This window comes from Portunus trituberculatus, chromosome 8 (assembly GCF_017591435.1).
Source record: "Portunus trituberculatus isolate SZX2019 chromosome 8, ASM1759143v1, whole genome shotgun sequence".
Lineage (NCBI taxonomy): Eukaryota > Metazoa > Arthropoda > Malacostraca > Decapoda > Portunidae > Portunus > Portunus trituberculatus.
The window spans coordinates 6,295,001-6,320,228 of record NC_059262.1 but is presented as its reverse complement, the minus strand read 5'-3'; the positions used below and the strand labels follow the sequence as shown (position 1 = coordinate 6,320,228).

At 44.5% G+C, this 25,228-nt stretch overlaps 2 protein-coding genes across 5 annotated transcripts; both read right to left on the bottom strand.

Annotated features, from left to right (window-relative positions):
* Positions 1 to 471: 471 nt before the first annotated feature.
* Positions 472 to 4,213, bottom strand: LOC123501095. Of its 4 annotated transcripts, none has more exons than XM_045249677.1 (2): positions 4,051 to 4,213; positions 472 to 1,984 (listed from the first exon to the last, which is right to left on the bottom strand). In XM_045249677.1, the coding sequence occupies exon 2, from the start codon at positions 1,969 to 1,971 to the stop codon at positions 562 to 564; it is 1,410 nt and encodes a 469-aa protein (XP_045105612.1). In that variant the 5' UTR covers positions 1,972 to 1,984; positions 4,051 to 4,213; the 3' UTR covers positions 472 to 561. The 4 variants fall into 4 exon arrangements, with proteins under 4 accessions (XP_045105612.1, XP_045105614.1, XP_045105613.1 ...); XM_045249679.1 differs by lacking the exon at positions 4,051 to 4,213 and adding an exon at positions 3,663 to 4,027; XM_045249678.1 differs by lacking the exon at positions 4,051 to 4,213 and adding an exon at positions 3,514 to 3,656.
* Positions 4,214 to 10,471: 6,258 nt separating this feature from the next.
* Positions 10,472 to 12,420, bottom strand: LOC123501097. Its single transcript, XM_045249681.1, has 2 exons — positions 11,790 to 12,420; positions 10,472 to 11,044 (listed from the first exon to the last, which is right to left on the bottom strand). The coding sequence occupies exons 1-2, from the start codon at positions 11,920 to 11,922 to the stop codon at positions 10,485 to 10,487; spliced, it is 693 nt and encodes a 230-aa protein (XP_045105616.1). The 5' UTR covers positions 11,923 to 12,420; the 3' UTR covers positions 10,472 to 10,484.
* Between the last annotated feature and the right edge of the window lie 12,808 nt (positions 12,421 to 25,228).

The window sequence follows — 25,228 nt, the reverse complement described above, 5'->3', positions numbered from 1 at the left end:
ACTACTTGCTCTCACCCTTTGTGTTCATCTTCACTCTTCTATCCTTCATTGCTAAATTGTAACTATCCTTCTATGTTTCCCCCATCTAAGGTCTTTGTAGTTTAAATGTAGCAATACTTCCACTGTTTTACTAGATCATTCCTGCTTTTTCATAAGAAAAGCGAATGCTGTTTAGCAATTCAAACGTAAATTAACAGATTGATATCAAACTCAAGTGTTATGAATAAGTTGATTTGTATTACTGGGTCATTCTCACCAGCTAAAGCTGGAAGTGGTTGTAAGCAGAAGCATTTGTCTATGCCATGACGTATTTCTTTGTTTACATTAGTATAGTTTACATTATCAGCTTGTCTGCAGCATTGAATAAATGGAAAAAAAATGCAAGATAAGTTGTGATAATGTTTACAAAAAGTATTATAATTTATTCCGGTAGAACCAAGAAAACAGCTGATAGAGGAAAATGAAAGAATGTTTACAAAAAAGTATAAAAATTTATTCCAGTACAACTAAGATGATAGCCGCCCGGGGCACTCTTCTAGTAGGAGCAACTGAGCTGCTGGATTACTTTGCAAAGAAGTCTCTTGGCTGAATTCTTCGAGCCTTAGGGTGATTGTGTTGCTTTGCTTCTTTTCTGGCATTACCACCCCTACTATCTGTGACAATTTGAAGGCCACCGGGTAAGTCAGGGACAATAAAGATGAGAAGGCTACATTCCGGACAAGTCACAGTAATTAGGAAGGTCTTAACGTTGACAGAACAGAGATCCAAGGAAAGTGAAGTATAACACATGGGACACTCCTCTATCGCCTTCTGCACCATGAGATAATACCCATCTTGGGGTAGCGCCACGTCTTCCATCACTAGATCAGATTCATTCTCACCCACTTCCTCTGGTAAAGTTGGATGCCGCCGCTTTCTGTGTGGTGTTAACCTTTGGCCCTTCGTCCTCTTGTAGTGACTCACCTTGCGCCGCTTTTTAGGTTTGCTTGGTACGTGTATTTGATCTTGATCCTCCATGCCCTCTGAATTCCACTGTTTCTCCACTTGCACATATTCCACTGCCTGTTCAAGGTGCTCCAAGTCATAAGTCTGTGACAGCAGGAGACCATTCTCCTCATTGGTCTCTTCTTGGGACTTGTGCTGCACTTCGGCTGGTGATGGGCTCCTCTCTGGAGCCATTCTTGAACTTGTGTCCCATTCAATCTCTGTTGAAGTTAGACTGTCATTTCTGCTGTCCGTAACACCAAAATTTATGTTTGTATCAAGGGGAGCTTGTGGGAACTCTATGTTCTTTGAAGGTTCTAGCACTGTTGATGTGCGTAGCTTGAACAAACGACTCTTACACTGCCTGATAGCAGTGCACCAGGGGTCTTGTAGCTGCACTTTTATTAATTGACTAACATAGTACTGCAATAACTGCAACTTGTTAGCCATTGTTGTCGAGTTGTCCACATCCTTGTTGGCACCACCAGAAACATGAGATAGCAAATATTCATAAGGATCTTCACTAAACGAAAAACTGTGTTCACATGAGCTATCTTTTTTACCAACACCTACTGTAACCACAGCAAAAGTATGGCAGTCCGCACAGACCATGTCACACAAGTCACACTGCACCGTCCCGAAAAACAGATGATGATGAAAGTACTGTTCCTTGACGGTGATCTGACACACGTGGCAATATAACAACTTGGACACAGAAATAAAGTTCATCTTGGTTTTCTGAACGTCCATTGGTGGCGCAGACTGCGTCTCAGGTTGTGGCGGTGGACTGGGTTCCTTGCTGGAGTCTGGGGTGTTTTCAGTGCTGGATAGCCACATTCCATTGTGATGGCGAAGAACAAGTGGCAAAGTTGACTTAGTGAAGCTGGCATGCCAGTCAGCCTTGGGCCGCGAGAGGTAGAGGCAGGACCTGGGACTGTTGGAAGGTGAGCCTAGAGGCGAACTCTGGTACAATGTCGATGTGGCCATTGGTGCTTCTATTCTGCAACAAGAAAACACCATGAGGCGGGTTTTTGTCATTAAATTTCTCCTAACTGTCTCATTTACGCGAACATTTAAGCACTAGACTAAACCAACATAAGACCTGTACCCTCACAGGGCTTCAATCTTGCCTATAACCATCTCACTGTAGTGTGAAATGCAGAGAGAAGTCTGGCGAGCTGACGCAAAAAGCTGACGTCAAGACTGGTGGAGGCACGGCACCCTCAGCCCACGCACTCCTCTCCGTCATTGATCCCATCCTGTCTCCTCCACCCTGTCCCGCCCAGCCCCGCTTCGCCCTCCTCCGCTCCGCTCTGACCAGCCGAATGCTCTAGAAATTTCCTTTGCAGTTTGTCTATAATGTGCGGTTGCTTTATGTTTGGAGAACATATATCCTTCCTTTATTCCTCGTGATTGTTCTCATTTAAGCTTCAAACAAAACACACACACACACACACACACACACACACACACACACACACACACACACACCATGCAAAGTGTCGTGCACGCTGTACTGGACTCCTTCCCGTGTCTCGCTGCCCTGCTAAGACAAGACTAGGAATGACTTGTGTAGGTCACCTGCTCCTTTGAGTCATTTTGTTTGTTATCTTTGTTATCTAATAGCAGTCACACAACAGTTACTCAAACTACAATGTATAAAGTTCTCAAACAGAATAGTCATACTCTTTCACCCGATGTTTTGTTTTCTTCATCTTATTTATTATTATTATTAGTCTTTTAATCAACAGTTACAGTTGCAGGTGCGGTGCCGTGTCTGTTAGCCCCTTCCCATCCTCTATAAGGAGAGTTCGCCCTCATATTTCCTTACTCTACAATGTATAAACTAATTTAAAATATATTGATATACACTTAATACACCATTGATCACAACTATATATATATATATATATATATATATATATATATATATATATATATATATATATGTAGCATTTTGTAGGTTGAAATGTAATGTTACGGGTTCTTACTAGCATTTACTGCGTGTTTTTATAACTGCGTAATTTTTTTTTTTTTTTTTTTTTGAGCGTGTCAGTAATGTGGTACTCGTAGTGCAAGGCAGACGTGACATCACAACCACAACAGTGCACTGCTACATCGCCGCCGGCAAAGCTTCACTCACTCACCCAAGCCACAACCTCCAGCAAACTTACGCCACTCTTTTATTTACTACATTAACTCTACAGGGAGCTCTCACTTATCATATATGGGAACGGAGCACTATCCATCAACATATTGCACAAACACTCAAGATCGCCTACTCTCCATGTGTTCATCATTCACAACACAAAATCTGCATAGAACTAAATTTTGTAACGCACTTCACCAAACTCCACACGCATCAGAATAAGTTATTGAAGAATCGCAGGTGACATGAATTCCATTTGTATTGGCTGGTGGCGTGAATCCCATTTGTATTTGTATTAGTTGGTGACGTGATTTCCATTTGTATTAGCTGGTGACATGAATTCCATTAGTATTAGCGCTGAGCATCCACCAATTACTCACTGTACGTGTCACCAGCGAGCCGTCATCATGTGCAGCCACCTGTCATCACTTGTCATGAAATCGGTCACTGTACAATCAGAATCACCCCACATAGTTTAATTTTCTTCCTTCACCATTCTAAGACGAGTCACATTAATACATTTTCTCACATTTCCGCCAGTCTTTAAGCCTTCACTTGCTTCTTTGTCCCTGCTGCACACAACCACTGGATTCTTGTCACAAAATGGTTCACGCCCGCCGTCCGCCTTCTCAAGATTCGCACAGCAACACAGACTCTCGTAGTTCCACGCTATCATCACTAGTGAAGCTATCTGAAGCACGCCAAAATTTTCCGGATAAGGGTTCGAGCTGCCTCACTTTGACATACGCGTCTGCGCATACGTGCTGCGCAGAAACCAACCGTTACATCACATTATTCTCTGCGCAGCTGCGCGGCTCACCTCCCACCGCTCTCCCATCGAAAATGTGCCGTTCACTCGACGCTACACGTGATCATCTTCACAAGTTTTGCACTTTGGGTTCAGGTGGAAAACTTACCTTTTGCGATTCAGTGTTCACGATTCGGTACAGGATGGCTTCTTCCGAAGACCTTTCATAAATAAAGTTACAGAACGAAAAAGAAAAAAAAATAATAAGTTCAGATCTTGGACAGCGGGACGCAACAACAACCTCCCAGCATCTGTTGGTTACTAACCGCGCGGGCCGTCACATGGCCTTTTATATACTCCTGGCTCCAGACTCCCCTACCCCATCCCCCGCCACACTTCCCGCGCTTGGCTTCCCTTCCCTCAGCTGTGACCAATGAGCTTTCTTCTTTCAAACCCAACCCAGACAGCACTCCCAAGCCAAGCCACCGGCACCTTTGTGTTTCAGTGCGCATGTCAGAGTTCCCTGCCCCCAGCCCCCCAGCCGCCCGGCGCCCACTGACTGCTGCGTCAGACAGACAGACAAACAGGCCACGCCTGGCGCCTTGCAGCCCACACACCCATGATACCTGGGAAAATGTTGAGTGCACGACTGATACTCACTTAGTGTTTATATACATTTCAGAGAGAGAGAGAGAGAGAGAGAGAGGTGTCGTCTTTCCAATCCCTACCTTGCTTCTTTCCCTCTCAGCTTCTGTGGAGAGCTGAGAGTTTTCGGGGAAGAAGTCTGACATCTGCTTCCGTTTTTTAGAGGCAAGTATGATATGTTGATTGAACCAGTTACTCATTCCCTACCATCTCATCATTTGCAGTGTTACCAAGCTCACCAAGTATTTACCATACCCTGCAGTAACATTGATTATGAAATCCCTGCACCACCCTGTAACCTGTGTTCGTTCAGGGCTTTCCTTACCCAGCCTCTTCCTGCCCCTGCCTTAATATCACTCAGTCATTTCCTCTCATCACTTGTTTAAAGAGGGAGTAAAGGTTCTTTCTTTTATTCTCTTTTTATTCTATAGCATTCCTTTTACACAGTTTTCATTATAGTCACCCGACATGATTGCTCACCCCCTTCCACTGGCTGGCCTCTTCCTTTCCCTCCACCCTCCTCCCTCCCCACTCCTCCGCTCTCATCTCGCGCCACACACACTCTCTCTCTCTCTCTCTCTCTCTCTCTCTCTCTCTCTCTCTCTCTCTCTCTCTCTCTCTCTCTCATTTCCTTTCTTTTATCGACATTTCCTTAATTTTCCCTCCCTTTTCATCGTCACTCTCATGTTACTCCTTGCTTCCCACACGCCTCACAATAGTCTACCATTCTTGAGCTCTACCCACGCCTCACATCCTTCTCATCATGGAATGTCATATCTATCAACCCTCGTTACGCCTCGTTCCCAACACTTGGATGGTTGCTAAAATGTAAGAGGATGCTTGCACAAGTGGTTAAGCATTTTGAACTAACCATGTAGCTTGTTGTTGCTGTTGTTGTTGTTGTTATTGTTGTGGTTGCTGTTGTTGTTGTGGTTGTTGTTGTTACTGTTGTGGTGGTGGTGGTGTGCTTTCCTTTTGTGAAATAAGACAGGTATCATTCTCAAAGTCCATTAAGTTATTTCATGAAGGATATTCTTGATGATTTTGAAGTACAGCATTGCTACAAAAGATACATTAGAAAAAAAGAAAAGATAATGAAATGACCAACGATTGAAAATGAAAATATTACCAAAATGTAAAACGAAAAAAAAAAAATTGAAGACTTGAGTAAGATGATAAAATTGAAAAAAATATATAAATCAACAAAAATACATAAAACTAGACAAATATAGATAAAATGAAGTTACACGTGTCTTTAATCCTGTTTTTGTAGTTCCAGTGGCAGATTAATGAAATTTCTACACTGCAAACAGGAAAGACACTTGGGAAAGCAGCTAATCTTATGCGACCTTTGGAAATAGTCGTGGCGAGAGAGCAAAACATTTAAGTATATCCTATGACTAACAAGCAAATCATCATGTGAGTGTTATGTTTATGCTCTTATATATTAATTTGTTCAGCTTATCCTTCACTCAAACTTGTGAACATATCAAGATTAAGTTTTTGTTGTTTATTAGTTCGTTCAGCCTCTTCTTTATCAATCATTGCTGCTGTGTGAAGGTTGAATTTTCTGGTGTTGATTGATTATTCCTCTCCACATCCCAAGCCTCACTGTTCCCATACCAGTATTTAGAAACACCTTCCCTCCTCACTACGACAATTTTCTAATGCCACAGAAACAATTAACCGGGTTTTCAAGACACTTTCTCCTTTTAATGAACTAGAAAATTTACCAATCTATCACCAGAACCATAAAAATACTCATAGAAACACGAATAAAGTTAACTAAAGCCTTTGGAAAGCAGTGATGGTGAGAGAGCAGAGCGTTTCAAAACAGGAGCCTCTGAGTGTGGCGGATTGAGGTGTCTGGCATCGTGGACTCGTGGTGACAAGGGAAGGTTGGTTGCTAGAGTTTCTTATAGTTCACAGTTCTCGCAATATTTCCATCCATTTTTCTCGTTCAGTGTATCAGGGAGAGATAAGCCCGTTGGGAAATTTGACTCGTAGAACTATGAAGACTGATAACATTCAACTCTCGCAGTATTTTCAAACATCTGGTACTTGAACGTATTGGAAAATTGAATTCTTTAACACCTTCAGTACCGTGACGTGTTTTCATATTCATTCTGCTTACTATATGAAGATTTTACACAGCTTCAAAAACTTATGTGTGGGTTAAAATAGTGAAGACTGGGTGCACTAATCTTCTGACCTCCATAGACCCTTCCAGATGTAGTACATAAAATCGTCTAATCATACCCAAAACTCGTAGTAAAAATGCATCCCAGTAGTGAAGAGGTTAAACTGTCAAGACATTCATAGTTTACAGCTTTCTCAATACGTCAAGCTATATTATGTAAAACAATATATAAAATCAAAAGGGCCGCCGTGGTACAGTCAAACCACGCGCGCTTTGGGGTCCGAGGGGTCTCCAAGCGTACAGGTTCGAATCCTGTCCACGGTCCGAGTGTAGGTTGGGCTTCCTTACTCGGGTTAATGGTTCCTTAGTGGGTGGACTTTCAGATAGAAGGTACCACAAAAAGTACCTCCTTTAGTCCATAAATTCCCGAGAGAAGCCCACAGGGTATATAAAAAAGACAATAAAATACCTGGTCATTATGTTCTAAGTACTGCCACACCAAAGATTCCTTCACTGCATTAAAGTGAATGAAAGCCACACTGTACAGAACACTTGAATTCAGACACAAGGAAAAACTCTCCAAATATTAATTCACGCCTTGAGTGGTGAGACGCATTTTTACCATGAATTTTGAATATGAATCAACCATTTTATTTGCATTACGAAAGATTTATGAACGTCAGAGGATTAATGGTAAGTCTTCACTATTTTGATTACCCACATGAGTTTCTGAATCTGCGTAAAATCGCCAAATGGTAAAGCAGAATAGAAAATGGAAACGTGTCATGGCACAGAAGAGGTGAAGGTTAATGAAGCAGAGGACTTTATGATGCAACGTACGCACTCCAAGGACTCTTAATTAAGTTAGGTTAGACACTTTCCTCTCGTCTGGTTAGGTTAGGTTAGGTTAGACACTCCTCTCGTTGTCTATTTAAGATATGAGGTCAAAAACTTTATATATGCATTCAGAAACGCTTTGTTCTCTCACCACGAGCATTTTCCAAGGCCATAGAGATGATCAGCGCAGTTTTCAAGAGTGTTTCACCAGTTAATAATGTAGAAATCTTGCCACTCTGCCTCTAGGACTGTAAAAAACACCTTAAAAATAACTCGTGTAGATTTAAGTAAAGTCTAAGCACAGAAATGTTTGAGAATACGAGCTTAACATTCTTTTTCTGTTGTTGTCTGGTTGAGATATGAGGGCACCATTCTGTACTCGGCTTTATAATTCACTTTGATCTGCATTACTGATGAAGTTGTACACGCTGTCCCATGCAGGAGCGCCCTTGCCGTGTTGTTTACTACTTTATTCACGCCTCCTCCTTCAGTACCTTAAGACCAGAAAGTGTGCAGGATTTTCACTTCTACGGCATGTTTTTTTCTTCTTGCGTGATTTCTTCTCTATTTATTTTTTGTGTTATTTCTTCTTCTTCTTCTTCGTGTCTATTTGTGGTGCCTCTTCTTTCCTTCTTTATTTTTTTAAGTTATTTTTTTCCCTTTTTTCTTCTTCTTTATCTACTTGTGGTGTATTTCTTCCTTCCTTCCTTCCTTCCTTCCTTTTCAGTGTGCGGTACTTTAACATCAGAAAGTGTGCACGGTAATCACTCTACGTTATGTGTTTTCATGATCTAGCTCGCACATCGCTTCTCTTCAGTTCCATGACGCGTTTTCCTATTCATCCTGCTTACTATCTGGTGACTGTATACAGCTTCAGAAACTCATGTCGGGGATTAAGATAGTGAAGACTGTGGCCCATTAATCTTCTAACCTCCATAGACCTTTCCTAATGCCAAAAAAAAAATCGCCTGATCGCACATAAAACTCATGGTAGAAATGCGTCTCAGAACTGAAGGAGTTAAGAGTGGTCATTGTTGTTCTCACGGCGTCACTCTGCCTCGTGACTATCCCACACACACACACAGACACACACGTCGCTATGTTTGGGTTCGGTGGAGAAGGGTTGAGAAGGCAGTCCGTGCATAAGTGAATTAATTAATCATGTTCCTCAGTCAGTCATGTTTTGTTTCCCTCGCACTCTGCTGTGTAATTACTCGTTAACAAGGCAGCCAGTGTCCTCAGGAATGCCACTAGCGGGGTTGTGGGCCGTGCGGATCGTGGGGGTAGTGTGAGGCCTTGCTATGGGCGAGGTGAAATGGGCACCGTGGCTGACTTAAATCTGTCTTGGTGTAAACAAACCTGTAGCACTAAAGTCTCTCTCTCTCTCTCTCTCTCTCTCTCTCTCTCTCTCTCTCTCTCTCTCTCTCTCTCTCTTCCTTGCTTGCTTGCTTGCTTCCTTCCTTCCTTCCTTCCTTCCTCCTCCCTCTCTCTCTCTCTCTCTCTCTCTCTCTCTCTCTCTCTCTCTCTCTCTCTCTCTCTCTCTCTCTTCCTTCCTTCCTTCCTTCCTTCCTTCCTTCCTTCCTTCCTCCCTCCCTTCCTCTCTCTCTCTCTCTCTCTCTCTCTCTCTCTCTCTGTGTGTGTGTGTGTGTGTGTGTGTGTGTGTGTCAGGAAATGCACGTTCCACCTTCCGCTTCAGGCGTCACACAGCCACACGTGTTATAAAGCAGGCTGTGGCGATGGTGGTGGTGGCGGGGCAGCGTTACCATGGATACGCTCCCCCCCCCACCTGCTCGCTGAGAACAGACGAGCATTCAAAGCCGATAGCCCAATCTTTTCCCGCCAAATCTTGTGTAGGAGTGATGGGATACACGATTTCCTTACCTTTTACCTCCCTTGTGGTACAGAAACACATCTGCCTTGGTTTTCATGTATATTCTCTTTCATGGACTGTGGTAGATGAAAATGTATTGAAATTAGCTTTTATTTACACTCTCCTATATTCTTATGTGTATTCCATTTGTTATTCATCTATTTACTCTTGTTTGTCGTGTATATTCTCTTTCATAGACTGTGGCAAAGAGGAAATGTATTGAAATTCACTTTTATTGATACTCCTTTATTTTCTATAAATTCCATTTGTTATTCATCTATTTATTCTTCTTTTTTTCACTAGGACATCGACTCGTGCCCTTGGAAATAGGTACGTATTACACACAAGTTGATCCTCTCTCTCTCTAAGTACCAACCTGCAGCCTTCAAAACTGTCAAAACGTAACCAAAACACGTCAACTCTGCACTGAAACCCCTTGCCACTGTATACTGAGTAGTGCCTTGTATTGCCACCTGTCTTTCCCTCCATACCAGACGAGGCTGTTGTGTCTTTGTAACCCATACCACATTACAACCTCCATCCTCTCTCTCTCTCTCTCTCTCTCTCTCTCTCTCTCTCTCTCTCTCTCTCTCTCTCTCTCTCTCATTAATAATAGATATTCATATTTGTAATAACAAAACCATGAGAGAGAGAGAGAGAGAGAGAGAGAGAGAGAGAGAACCAGTCAGAGAGAGAGAGAGAGAGAGAGAGAGAGAGAGAGAGAGAGCCAGAGAGAGAGAGAGAGAGAGAGAGAGAGAGAGAGAGAGAGAGAGAGAGAGAGAGAGAGAGAGAGAGAGAGAGAGAGAGAGAGAGAGAGAGAGAGAGAGAGAGAGAGAGAGAGAGAGAGCGAGAGAGAGAGAGAGAGAGAGAGAGAGAGAGAGAGAGAGAGAGAGAGAGAGAGAGAGCAAGAGAGAGAGCAGAGAGAGAGAGAGAGAGAGAGAGAGAGAGAGAGAGAGAGAGAGAGAGAGCCAGCCAACCAAAGTGAGAGAGAGAGAGAGAGAGAGAGAGAGAGAGAGAGAGAGAGAGTAAGCGGGGGAAGGGGGACTACAAATATTGCTGTTCTACATGTAAAGAGGAGCAGGGAAGCAAAAGTGTGTGCGTGTTTGTGCGTTTATTGTTCCTCAAAGTGTGGGGAGTAGCGGGCGTCGTAGAGGAGATGGTGGACCTTGAGGCGGAACAAGTGTGAGCGGCGAGGGTCCAAAGTCTTGACCGCGGGCAGCAGACTGAGGAGGAACATTCTGTCACTGTCTCGCTCATCGTCAGACTGTCTCCTGAGCAGCTCCAGCCGCTGAGCCTCCAGTGTGAGGTAGTCAGCGTGCGTTGTGTTATCCCTCAGCCTCTTGGCACAGCTTGGCCTGATGATGTCGTTGAAGGAGGCATTGAGTCTCTCGTGGGCGTCCGGCGAGGCGTAGTTGTTCTCGTCAAACGCCTCGTACTCTGTGGCCTCCATCTCCTCGTTGTTCCTCTTGATGGTGATGGTGGGCATGTTGTTGCTCGGCATCCTCCTGGTGATCTTGTCCTTAATGAAGAACATGAGTCTGAACCAAGGCCACGAGCTGAGGTACTCCTCCGGCGCCAGGGTGGGGTCGCCAACCCTTCCTTCCGGCACTTTCTTCAGCTCCAGTCTGAACTGGTCGCGGAGGTTCTTGAATTTCTTCTTGGCCGCCTCATCTGCAAAGAAAAATAAGCCGTACAGTTGTTTGTTCACTCCCTGGTGTGGAGTGGTGCCTCTCACAACATACTGCTGTCCAGGAGCGGCCTCAACACTGAACTATCGTATTGCTAACCTGCTTCCTTCACAGGAGGTGGTGCCATCACCACCACCACCACTACACACGCACAAGCGTTAAGTAATCAAGCACACCTTGAGAGACCAACCTAGCAACATGTAGCACAGCATACTTGTAACATTGAAATACAAATCAAACAAGAGCAATGGTGCTGCTATTTTCTACATTGTTGTGAGGAAGGCTGCTGCTGTTGCTGCTGACCTCGTTTGTGTCGCAAGTGAAGGAACTAGCAGTAATATTGAAACATTCTTCGCTCCGTCTTAGCATGTGGCACCCCAGGCGACACACCCACCCCTTCCCCCACTGCCTCAGCCACTGCGTCCGCCACAACCACAACCAGTGCAGGCTGCGACACTTACCCGCATGCAGCCTGGCGGGGTGACGACCGTCTGTGTGGCTGGCTGACCCGCCACCACTTGGCCCAGCATGGGCTGACGTGCACACACCTCTCACTGACACAGCAACACACCAGCCTGACCACCAGTCCACCACGGCCCTCACCACGTGGTGGGCAGCCGCATCCGAGGAATGCACAGAGAGAGAGAGAGAGAGAGAGAGAGAGAGAGAGAGAGAGAGAGAGAGAGAGAGAGAGAGAGAGTGACTGTGGTGGGAGAGGGGTGACTCACCGCTCACTCCCAGTTTGCCGCCGATCCTCTTCCACTGTCTGGCGATGAAGACTCTGTCGCTGTGTTTGGTGTCCGAGGAGTCCCAGATGGCAGGGGTGTGAGACACTTCGTCGATGAGCTGCTCGATATCCATGGCAGCGGGTTGTATCGTGCTGGATGCTGCTGCTGGTGCTGGTGGGGGCTGGCGGGGAACAAGACTGCCGCTGCTCGCCGCCACCCGCGCGGGCTCGCGCTGTTGCCAGCTCGCTCTCTGCTGCGAGTCGATGGATTACAGTGGTGCTCCCTGATGCTCAGCTGCCTGCTCGCCCGCCCGCCCGCGTGCTCGCTCGCTCTAGCCCGCCCGCCTGGTGCACAGCCTGCAACCAGCAGGCCGCTTTTCCTCAGTGGGCGGCGTTGGCATCAGTCTGTATCACGGCTCCTGCGCCGCGTGGAGTCCCACCACCAATGCATGGAACAATGTGGAGGGACCGAGAGGTGTGGATCGGGATTACACAGAGTGGGAGGTTGGTGTGTGTGTCCACCACAACTTGCTACATATAATACATGTAGGTGAAAACATGAGCAGTGTCAGTGGGTACTCCACTCTCAAGGCCGAGGAAGGTCACTCCCAGACAGTTTACAAAGGCGAGGCGGCTCCACCACACATCCTCGGACAGAGCACCGCCTGTCCTTGGCAGTGAAGGCACAGTACACTACTTTGGTCAGTGTTTCATTAGCATTAAGGCGGACACTCAGTCAGTCAGTCAGCCAGTCAGTCAGCCTGAGGCAGCCACATTATGGACAGGAAAACAAGTACGTGGCAACTCTGGTGTGGCCGGACAGCCAGTGTGTAACGTTGTGACGGAGTGACGGTGTCCTCCCAGGGGACCACCACGCACCTCTCCCTGTGGGTGTGCAGGGTGGCTGCGGCTTGTGGCGCTATGGGTGTAGGGAGCGAGTGTTAGGAGTGGCCGCCACACCGAGGCTTTGGTCAATGGTGACACCTGCTGCTGGGTGGCGTGGCGGTGGCCTGCGTGGGGGCGGATGGGCAATACAGCAGGTGTGGGTGAGATGGGGGGGGGAATGATGAGGAAGGAGCAGGATTGGGTGGATGGATGAGAGGAGTGAGCGTGGATTCTTGCATTGGGAGGTTGCATGACATTGTGTTACAGCTGTATGGATGATGTAACAGGAGACAAGCGGTGAATGTTTTTTGTTGACACCAGCTGACACACCAGCGTAAGGAGGAAGGGGTGGAGGCGTCTTGCAAGGGACAGGAGTAGTTAGTGAACACCTACCGAAACGACAATTACTCTCAGTGGTTCAGGGGTGATGTGAACTTGTCATTAGAACCAGCTGTGACCTCATTGAACGTTTTCCTTTGTGTCTCGCAGCACAAGGGGACAGTCACAGCGTGCCCTCAAAACACAGTTCTTCCTTCACAAAGCATCTAACTACACACACATTCTCCACGATAAATTTAAAAATGGAGAAAGAATAAAAAAAATGACTCGCTTACCATCCTTGGAGTCTTCTTTTGATTAGTTCTTATTAAACTTGTTTGGGGACTGGCATCTCAGTGGGACTTTTTTTTATTATTATTAATTTTTGTTGTCCTTTGCTGGTCTTCTCTCTTACATAAAAGGAAAAAAAGAGAGGCGCCCCACGTGAACCAATCCGCACCTTGACCTTTCTTTCACTTTTACCTTCCCATCCCAACACGCCTCAGCAAAGCAAGACATTCACCATTAACCCCTTCAGTACTGGGACACATTTTTTCCTTAAGATCTGTGTACAGTTAGACCATTTTATTGACATTAGGAAGGGTCTATGGAGGTCGGAAGATTAATGGCTACAGTCTTCACTATTCTAACCCCTTCAGTACTGGGACACATTTTTTCCTTAAGATCTGTGTACAGTTAGACCATTTTATTGACATTAGGAAGGGTCTATGGAGGTCGGAAGGTTAACGGCCAAAGCCTTCACTATTTTAATCCCTCACATGAGTTTCTGAAGCTGTATAAAATCACCAAACAGTAAGCAGAATGAATATAGAAACGCGTCATGATACTGAAGGGGTTAAACAGTGAGCCAGACAGACACACACGATAGACAGACAGACAGACACCACTCCTAACACACTCATTCATTCAAAACTCCCTGACATTTCCTTCTTCCTTGCCCTGATTTACCATTCATTACCAGTTCATTGCCAGGTGAGCTCGGACAGGTAAACGGGAGCTGCGGGTTGTGTAGCGGCGATGTGACGGTCAAATAATGGATTACGATTAACCTTAGATGGTGATGGTGGAGTGTCGAGGAAGGTGAGGTGGTGGTGGTGGTAGTGGTGGTAGGGGGTTGTGGTTGGTTGTAGCAGAGAGCAGGTGAGGTAGAGAAACGGGTTGCTGTGAGGGGAAGGTCGAGGTGGTGGTGGTAGTGATGGTGGTTGTTGGTGGTGGTGGTGGTTAACATAAAGTAAGTGAGGTTACATCATATATCAGCTTCAATGCGTGTCTGTGTGTGTGTGTGTGTGTGTGTGTGTGTGTGTGTGTGTGTGTGTGTGTGTGTGTGTGTAATCTCCATAAAGAGTTAGAAAATCTCTCTCTCTCTCTCTCTCTCTCTCTCTCTCTCTCTCTCTCTCTCTCTCTCTCTCTCTCTCTCTCTCTCTCTCTCTCTCTCTCTCTCTCTCGAATTTCCTCTTACCGTTTGCTCATCAATGCCAAAGACCAAGAGAGAGAGAGAGAGAGAGAGAGAGAGAGAGAGAGGCCTATAAGCTATCACGAGAGGCACTGAAGAGGGGAGATGAAAGGGGTAAGTGTGTGCTGGTGCAGGTGAGGTAGCGAGGCAGCGAGGTGAACGTGTTGGGTGTAGGAGATGGTTATGCTCAGGTAAGAACAGGTAACTTTTCCCAAGGTAACCCTCTCCCTTATCCACTGTGAAGACCATGTACCATAACGCCACACACTCTGCACCTCTGTTCAAAAGGCTCCACTCCGAGGCACACGTGTTAGTTAATGGAAGTGGTAAGTTAATATTCGTTCAAGCACTAAAGGCTGAAGGAAAAGAAAAGAAGCGGAACAATATGAGAGGAAAAAAATGATAAAGAAAAGGAAATAATAGAATAAATATCAAATCTGCACGGGTTATTGATTTTTGTTATGGTTATAGAGAAAGATTAGCAAGATTACTGCATTGGTAGGAGATGCAGTGTCGTGAGGCTGTTGTGTGTGTGTGGACTTTGGAATTTGGTGTGGTGAGGGAGCGGGGAGTGGAGTGTGTGGATACTGGACGGAGGTGTTGGTGAGCAGTGTTGGCTGTGAGGGCTGCATCTAGGGGCGATGTTACCACTGTGCTTGCTTCGTTTGTTAATTGTACAATTATACATTTATATTGCACAAAATAGTGCAGTACACTGGCCGGTGTCAGCCCGCCAGTGAAGGAACTCCATTCCCTCTCCCGGTGAGTGAGGTGGTTTTGAGGCGCGGTGAGGTCATGGGACAGGGGGTGCTGCTTTTAGCACCTCCAGCAGCAGGTCTCAGGGGGTGTGGCGGATTAGCAGGACACGTGTGGCTGCTCAAGAGGCCGCCTGTGGGAGTGTGGGATGGCTGCAGCTGGCCTTGGTCTGAGGAGGGCGGTGGCGGGGCAGGACAGGTGGCAATGCACCAGTGGAAGGTGACTGTGCCCCCCGCAATGGGCACACTCCTGTCCCACAAAGTCCATCCTCTCTGGGGTGGTGGTGGGCGGCGTGGAGGGGATGATGGCTGGTGGCTCTCTGTGGTGGTAGTTGTCTCGTGTCGCGGTGAAAAGGTTGCAGTGACTCGTGATAAATGTGCTGCGTGTGAGATTTTGCGTGAGATTTTGTGTTGCTTATCGTATTCTCAAACACTTTTGTGCTTCACTTTCACTTCACGTTCAAGCTTTATTTAAGTTTATACGAGTTTTAAGGTGTTTTTTTTTTTTTTTACAGTTCTAGAGGCAGAGTGACAAGATTTCTACATTATTAACTGGAGAAACATTCTTGAAAACCCCGCTAGTCACCTCTGTAGCCTTGGAAATTAGTCGTGTTGAGAGAGAAGAGCATTTTTAAGATGTTTGTGCAGTTCTAGAGGCAGAGTGACATATCTTAAGTATATCGAGTAGGTTTCTTGACATCTGTGCCTGCCGTTGGGAGAGATGTCTTGCCAAGAGAGTTTTGTGCTGATGTCTCCTTACTCACGATGAGGGAAGACGGAAACACACAAGGAATTGATACATCTATTGAAGAAACACACACAATAAGATACCCGAGCACCCCCGCCTTGCCTTGCTGGTGATATGATGGTACAGTACGTCCTGACAGAAGCGCGGACGGTGAAAGATGCGAGTGAGTCAAATGGAAGGTTTAAACTGATTGGGTCCGACACCATGAAGTGAGGAAGGTGAGATGACAATGGAATGCGGGTGTGTATGGAATGTCCGCGTTGCGTGAGATGGTGTAATCGAAATTGAGGCTATATTGAAAAGGAAATACATGATGAAGAAAATATTACAATAGATGATCCACAAGAAGACACACAATATATGATACAGACAAGATTTCTACATTATTAACATGAGAAACACTCTTGGAAACGCCGCTAGTCATCTTTGTAGCCTTGAAAATTAGTCGTGGTGAAAGAGAAGAGGATTTTTAAGATGTTTTTGCAGTTCTAGAGGCAGAGTGACAAGATTTCTACATTATTTACATGAAAACACTCTTGAAAACCCCGCTAGTCATCTTTGTAGCCTTGAAAATTAGTCGTGTTGAGAGAGAAGAGGATTTTTAAGATGTTTTTGCAGTTATAGAGGCAGAGTGACAAGATTTCTACATTATTTACATGAGAAACACTCTTGAAAACCCCGCTAGTCATTTCTGTGGCCTTGGAAAAGAGTCGTGGTGAGAGAGCAAAACGTTTCTGAATATGTTTTTTTTGTATCGACCAAATCTAAATGGGTGTTTTTAAGCGCATTTGTTTCCCTTCGCTGGCTTTCCCTTCTTACATGATGAAATAATAATAATGGTAATGGTAGCGCCTGAGTCACATTTCCCTGGTGGTAATGGTTGACTCACGCCTCAACTTCCTTATCTAATCTTGCTTGTTTCGGAAAGGAGAGATAAGAGGGCGTTATCAGTGAGGGCAGGTAAACACACACACACACACACACACACACACACACACACACACACACACACACACACACACACACACACACACACACACACACACACACACACACACACACACACACATGAGTTATCTTAGTGTTAGATAGAAGTACTGGAGGTTTTGTTTGTCAAATGTGAGAGTATCTTAATCTTGTTTGTTCTCTCTCTCTCTCTCTCTCTCTCTCTCTCTCTCTCTCTCTCTCTCTCTCTCTCTCTCTCTCTCTCTGAGGAAAGGAAAATTATCTGAATGTAACATGAAGTCCCAATTATTACTATTTTTTTTATCTATTCATGTGTTTATTTTGGTCAGCCAGTCATATCTCTCTCTCTCTCTCTCTCTCTCTCTCTCTCTCTCTCTCTCTCTCTCTCTGTAAAGTCGCTATGAAGGAAATTGTTGCCTGCGCGCTGAGGTGGGGAGGTGGGGAGGTGGGGGGGCGGGGTGTGCCTGGGGGAGTATGGGTGGGTTGTACTTTACTTATTAAGGAATTATTTTTTCCCCACACAAAGGGAATTTCCTAATTTTTCGCTACGTTTCATTTACTTTCACATCAAATCTGTAGTCGCTGGACCGCTGGTTCTCTCCGTGGTAGTGCAGTGTGTCCCAGTTCCTGATGATACTTGTCCATTAATGTCGTGCGGGTGGTTGTGGTGGTGGTGGTGGTGGTGGTGGTGGTGGTGGTGGTGGTGTGGTAGTGGTGGTGGTGGTGGTGGTGGTGTGTTCCATTATGTTTCTGTCCCAAGAGTTCTCGGTGACAGGGAAGAGACAGTATACCGTGAAATTACCGTTCCCTCTCTATTCATGCGGGCGTGTAGGCCTACCTCTTCCGGTGATGTCAGGAATACCAGGGTTAATAATAGACCCTGAGGAATACCAGGACGACCATAAGCGAGTGACATCGTGGGGGAAATAACAAATCTTTTATCGTCATGTGCAGAGAGAACAGTCTTCTTCGTTTTGCTGGTAATGACATCTCCGTTATTGTTGTGTTTGGAATAATGAACGCTTTTCTCTCCTCCCGGGTAGATGTCGTCCAGCGCAGGGCAGTAGTTATGGGGCTCAATTTCGCGGCCACTGGGAACACCTTTCAGTCTTTGAAGTTTATCATTATTATTACCTTCTCCCACGATCATGAGGGAGTATGACTTTGCCTGCAGGACGATGACCTCATCAATGCGTTTCTCCCCAACTTCACTCTTCATTAAGCCAAACCGACCTCGCCTATAGTCCGGCTCAAATATGAAGGCCGCTGAGGGGGGAGACCTAATGGTGACTCCCCGGCTGCGGCGTCGCCAAGCATCGTGGCACATGTTTCGATCTCATTATTAGCTTACATCTTAATGAACCGTCATAAAAGTGTATTCCTCTAAATTTCTACTAAGGATGTATAGAGAGGTTTGAATATTGTTTTAGTGTAATGAAGACAATGATTTTGTATAGATACCACAAAATGTAGCACCACTGCTCTCCAACGTAGACCACCGGACTACGTTGCCCTCGGATTGCACACCAGACACCTGCAGAGAGCAGACTTCTTACTCAAGGCTGCGAATAGGATACAGGTATCTGTGGGAAGTGATACATCGACCAGATGGTGATGCCCGTGACAGAGACACAACATGTAACGTCATAACAACACGCACCGGAAAAACTGTCCGTACAGAGTGTAGGCTGTGTGGTGAGAGCAATAAACATACATACCGCCACTATATCATGGACTGTGCTAAGCTACAGAAATATCGGAAAACTGGTTTATGTAGCATCAACAAGGTGGAACATTTCGCTGACTCACAAGTCTAAGCGAATCAAGGCTGCCTACCCCAAGTTCCTTCAAGCTAGGTAGTGAGTGAGCGACCAAAGGGAACAGTGACATTGCATTACCACAAGATAATATTACATTTTACCTCTAAACATTTCTATTGCTATTGTTGTTGCTATATTCATTATTATTGTTTTATCATTACTATTATTTTGTCATTATTATTATTATTATTATTATTATTATTATTATTATTATTATTATTATTATGATTGTTAGTTATTAGTTATTATTATTTTTGTTATTATCGTAATGATGATGATGATAATGATGGTAGTTTAGACACACTGGGCTGGTTAGGTTAGGTTAGGTTAGGTTAGGTCTCTGCTTCCTCCTGGTTATCTTCAGAGGCAGAAGGAGAGTGATAACGAACAGCTGTGAACAGAATATTAATAGTTCATCATTTACACACAGGGACGAGATAGTGTGTGTGTGTGTGTGTGTGTGTGTGTGTGTGTGTGTGTGTGTGTGTGTGTGTGTAAAAGCAGGTGTAGGTAGTAAGGACAGCCTGCTCTCTCTCTCTCTCTCTCTCTCTCTCTCTCTCTCTCTCTCTCTCTCTCTCTCTCTCTCTCTCTCTCTCTCTCGCCAATCAATAGTTGAGAGAGAGAGAGAGAGAGAGAGAGAGAGAGAGAGAGAGCATATATTAACATTATGACGAGTCCTCCTCCTCCTCCTCCTCCTCCTCCTCCTTATCCATACTTTGAGATAAGGAAAACTATGTCCACTTTTCACATTTCAGTAAGGAGAAAAGTCAAGAAAATGATGTGAAATGAAAAATTGAAATAAAAAGAAGCGAGAAATCTTGTGAGGGGAAAATCATTAGGTTTGAAAGGTGAAGGGGAATCTACACCTGAGTAATTGGCAAGGTGTGTACAGACAGGTGTGTGTGTGTGTGTGTGTGTGTGTGAGGGACAAGTCGGCAGGTGTGTGAGTTTACCTGGTCCTCTTATGACTTCCTGTTCCGTGTCTCTTATTATTTTTTTTATTTATTTACTTATTATTGATATTTACTTTTTTTGCCCATATGCCACCACCTGCTCTTCAGTGTATGGGTGTATGGGTTGGTGTGGTAGAGAGTTAGGGTGTGCGTGTGTATCGGGGGATTATCGTAACATCAGTGGTGTGTCAGATGCCTACATCATAAGTGCAATATGAGAAATATGAAGATACAAGAAATAAAGATATATGGATGTATGATAGTTCGCCAGTATGCGGTGTGTAGTCGTATCCAGCCATAAAAGAGATTAGGAAGGGCAGGAAGGTCAACAGGAAACATTTGATGACCCAGGTCAGTTGACCCAGGGCAGCCCGGGCAGATAGATATAGCCCAGGTCAGGTAAACATCCTGTGGTATGGTTGTCGTCTTGGATGTTGTTCATACCACACGTGGAGTTCACGTGAGCTTGGACTTGATTGGTGAACGGTACATTCTGAGGGGCGTGTTGTGTGGGTCAAGACACGCCCCATAAGTTCCTGAAGGAAATTGTAGAGGATTGGGGCAGAGAGAGAGAGAGAGAAGCAGAGAGGACAACCGCGGCTCTAAGCGGGCCACCCTCGGCTGCATAGCTGAGGGCGGCGTTTTGTACTTCATATATAACCAGTAAGTGGAGCTTATAAGTTGCAATGCAGTCTTTTGAGGTAAATTAGAATGGAGGAAGAAACATGATAGGAGGTTTAGGTATTATGTGGTATTAGTTTATTATGGTTTATGTGGTTGTACTTTGGTTCATAATGACGTCGTTATATACTTGCGTTTTCATCTATGAGTAAGGGAATTTGTATACGGCTACCTACGTATGTGCATGTGTGTTGCTCTGACGAATAAGTTACATAACATATTTACTAGTGTGTAATTGTGTACGAAGTTAACGTGGTTCCATGTATGGGTACCAAGAGAAAGAGATTACTTGAGGAAGTCACTTGTGTGGAAATATCAATATTTGTCATTATATTTCGGTGGTGTTACGTTGTCATTTTGTTGAACGGAGTCTGGTAATTATATGTGTATGGTAATATATTTGGTGGTACGTCATGTGGTTGCTTGCATTCATGTACCAAGTAAAGGTCATCCTTATATACGGGTAGCTGGGAAAAAGGGGTAATATTGTACGTACTACGTATGAGATTTACGGATAAATAAAGCACCGTGTTCAGATGTTGTAATACGTTATGAAGATATAGTGGATGATGTTTGAAGTGAAATCCGTTTTGATGCGAGAATATGTACGAGATTAATGTAACTCTTAAGGATGTTTGTAAGAGAAATTGTAGTAATTGCAGTGGAGAAGGCAACAGAAAGAGTTGTGATTGTTACTTGTCGGCGCCGTATCGAACACCTTATGTATAGATATTATTTTGTTAATTAAAGATAGAAAAAACCTTTGACTATTTATAGCCAGTAGCTAGACAATTTGTGCAACGTCGTGCAACAGCTCGGATCACGACAGACTTACTGTATTCACAAGCAGAACAAACAAATTACCTAACAAAGAGTCAATTTAACCCTTTCGGTATTGGGACGCATTTTTACCATGAGTCTTGTGTGTGATTAGACCATTATATTTGCATTAGGAAGAGTCTATGGAGGTCGGAAGATTAATGGGTAGAGTCTTCACTATTCTAACCGCCACATACGTTTCTGAAGCTGCTGATGTCAGTAAAATCATTTAAACACACACAAACTAAGAAGACATGCGTTCCAGTACTGAAGGGGTTTATATGAAGATTTTAGTTTACTCTGGGGATGTGTGTGGTATGCAGCCAGCCAGCCAGCCACCACCAGCGGCCAGCCAAAACACACCTGTCGTGATCCGAGCTGTTGCACTTCAAACATCATCCACTATATCTTCATAACGTATTACAACATCTGAACACGGTGCTTTATTTATCCGTAAATCTCATACGTAGTACGTACAATATTACCCCTTTTTCCCAGCTACCCGTATATAAGGATGACCTTTACTTGGTACATGAATGCAAGCAACCACATGACGTACCACCAAATATATTACCATACACATATAATTACCAGACTCCGTTCAACAAAATGACAACGTAACACCACCGAAATATAATGACAAATATTGATATCTCCACACAAGTGACTTCCCTCAAATAATCTCTTTCTCTTGGTACCCATACATGGAACCACGTTAACTTCGTACACAATTACACACTAGTAAATATGTTATGTAACTTATTCGTCAGAGCAACACACATGCACATACGTAGGTAGCCGTATACAAATTCCCTTACTCATAGATGAAAACGCAAGTATATAACGACGTCATTATGAACCAAAGTACAACCACATAAACCATAATAAACTAATACCACATAATACCTAAACCTCCTATCATGCTTCTTCCTCCATTCTAATTTACCTCAAAAGACTGCATTGCAACTTATAAGCTCCACTTACTGGTTATATATGAAGTACAAAACGCCGCCCTCAGCTATGCAGCCGAGGGTGGCCCGCTTAGAGCCGCGGTTGTCCTCTCTGCTTCCTCTCTCTCTCTCTCTCTCTCTCTCTCTCTCTCTCAACCTCTACAATTTCCCTTCAGGAACTTATGGGGGTGTGTCTTGACCCACACAACACGCCCCTCAGAATGTACCATTCACCAATCAAGTACAAGCTCAAATGAACTCCACGTGTGGTACGAACAACATCCAAGACGACAACACTACCACCGGATGTTTACATGACCTGGGCGATATATCTGCCCGGGCCTGGGTCATTAAATGTTTCCTTTTGACCCTCCTGCCCTTCCTAATCTCTTTTATGGCTGGATACGGTTACACACCGCATACTGGCGAACTAGCATACTTCCATATATCTTTATTTCTTGTTTCTTATATTTTTCATATTTCACTTATGATGTGCGCATCTGACAAGTCCTCGTTATACGGTACATATGCGTTCCTGAACACCTTACCACAAATCGAAATTACCGTATACCGAACCCATTATAACAAGTAAAAATAGAGAATGCGTTCCAGCACGTCAAAAGTAACCCCGACAGTAATTCAAATACATGAAAATCGTCATAAAAAAATTGTAAAGTATTGCGCAAAAGAAATAAATAGAAAATGTTTTTATTTCCCTTTCATTCGCCATGTATTGTATCAGATGATGTCCCTCCCGAGGCTAAGGGACAGTAGGGATTTCACCCCTTACTCATCTTCCGCTGAGTTTGCAGACGAGGATAGGACGTCGTCATCTGCACTGTCGGAAGCAGATGCAGAAGGGCCAGCTGTAGCAGGGTTGGCACGTTTCACTGGTTTGAAGAAAGAGGATATGGAGGAAGGGTCAGCCGTAGAACTGTCGGCAGCGAATGTGGAAGGGCCCGCTGTAGCAGGGTCGGCAGGTGTGACAGGGACGCCATGTCTGATTGGCTTGGAAGAGCGAGTAGATGGAGGACTGTTTAGTTTTTCTTGTTTTTTCATCATAGATTTCTTGATAAATCTTGACACTTTTCTCTACGTCATGAGCCACTTTGCTACTCCTGGCAGGATTTGGGTCACGTTCCTTCAGGGTTTCCAGAGCTTTTTCGATACCACCGAGACATTCTCTAAGAGTTTTGATGTCCAGGCCACGCACAGGTTCTTCTTCCTCATCTCCCTCTTTTCTGCCTCCTGTGATGCTTTGTCTTGCTCTCTAAGTTCATCATTTGAGAGAGGTTCAGCATGGCTTTCCAAAAGATCTTGAACATCATCATCAACTTCATGGAAGCCAGCCCTATGGCACAGATTTACTATGTCATTTCTGATCGCACCGATGTCGTCTTCAGCGAAGCCTGAGAAGTCATGCGCATTCTGGCCATACTGTAGACGTCTTCACTTCGTCCCAAGATGACTTGATGTTATCTAAGGCGTGCTTGATGTTATATGACTTCCACCATTCCCTGATAGTGTGCTTGCCAGGCCCATCTGTGCCCTTCATCAGTTGCTGCATGGTTCACCGCTGGTAGTAGGCTTCAAATGTTTGCCATGATTATTATGAATATATTTGTGCTTGCAATAGACCCTTTAATATTCCACTTATTTATCTAATTAGTAATGCATGTAAGTAATATGTAATGCAGTTAAAGAAAAAAAGGGGGGAAGGGAGGGGAAGAGATAACAGGCTCCAGTACTGGTGAAGTTATAGTCAGTAGTGTGAGTGGCGGGGCCCGGGGAGGTGTGGCGTGGACCATGTCAGTGATGATGTCACCCCTGCTCCCCCGCGCTGGACCCTCGGATGACCTGTGGATACCGTACCTATGAATTTTTCTTGTAAATGAATAGTCTTTTGAAATAGTGGCGGTGAAGCGCAGCGGGATTTGAGAATGAGAATATGAGGTGGAGAAACAAAAACAACATCTGATTTCTTCTCGTAGGAAAGAAGTGTAACAGAAAACCACATCCTGTCAAGTGGAGAGTGGCGTCTTTATGAAGGGAAACATGTGGAGGATGTGTGGGGATAGGGTGACGCTACATCCTGGAGGAGTCATGTTTAGTCTCTCTCTCTCTCTCTCTCTCTCTCTCTCTCTCTCTCTCTCTCTCTCTCTCTCTCTCTCTCTCTCTGTCAAGCCACCCCTTCAATGCTTTCGTTTTCTTTGATGTATTTGCTCCCTGCGTGGTTGTCGAACACACACACACACACACACACACACACACACACACACACACACACACACACACACACACACACACACACACACACCAGTGGAAGAGAGAGAGAGAGAGAGAGAGAGAGAGAGAGAGAGAGAGAGAGAGAGAGAGACTGGGTACTGCATTCTTCCCTCCCTACCCACACTGTCCCAAGATGTCCTCTCGTTCTTTGCCTTGATGTCCTTCCTTCACCCTTTCCTTTTCGTGTCCAAATGTCCTATTATTTAGCCTCTTAACGTGGACATTTATCTATTTATTTGGACATTATTTATTTATTTATTTGTTAGTATCTATTTCTCTATCCACTTGCATTATTGAGAATTAAATATCTTTCTTCGTTTAGTCTTCTCTGTCCCAAAACTTTATCTATCATTATTACATCTTCCTCTTCTTCTTCTTCTTCTTCTTCTTCTTCTTGCTATTTAATTATTTGACATTTAGCTTCTTTTTCTCCTTTCCTACATAGGTATCCCCGCCTCGCATCTCCTGTAACTGGCTGGACACGAGGAAACGTAAGTATTTAGTCCCTCGTATTTTTCCTCAGTTTCCCATAAAATTTAATAAAGAAAACTCAATCTCTCCGTTTTCTTTGAGGGTGTGAAGAGGCATACTGTGATAAACATTCTTCACCTTTGTTTTGGTTCAGTTATTTATGATTTTATGATTAACGCCTTCAGTAGCATGACGCGTTTCCATATTCTTTCTGGTGACTATTTGGTGGTTTTATACAGCTTCAGAAACTAATGCTGGGGGATTAAAATGGTGAAGACTGTGGCCATTAATCTTCTGACCTCCATAGACCCTTG

Bases quoted from the DNA above. Each gene is read 5' to 3' on its own strand.
- LOC123501095 (XM_045249677.1), bottom strand. From the start codon at position 1,971: ATGGCCACATCGACATTGTACCAGAGTTCGCCTCTAGGCTCACCTTCC.
- LOC123501097 (XM_045249681.1), bottom strand. From the start codon at position 11,922: ATGGATATCGAGCAGCTCATCGACGAAGTGTCTCACACCCCTGCCATC. The intron at 11,045-11,789 runs GTGAGTCACCCC...TTTTCTTTGCAG, and splicing joins CGGCAAACTGGGAGTGAGCG to ATGAGGCGGCCAAGAAGAAA.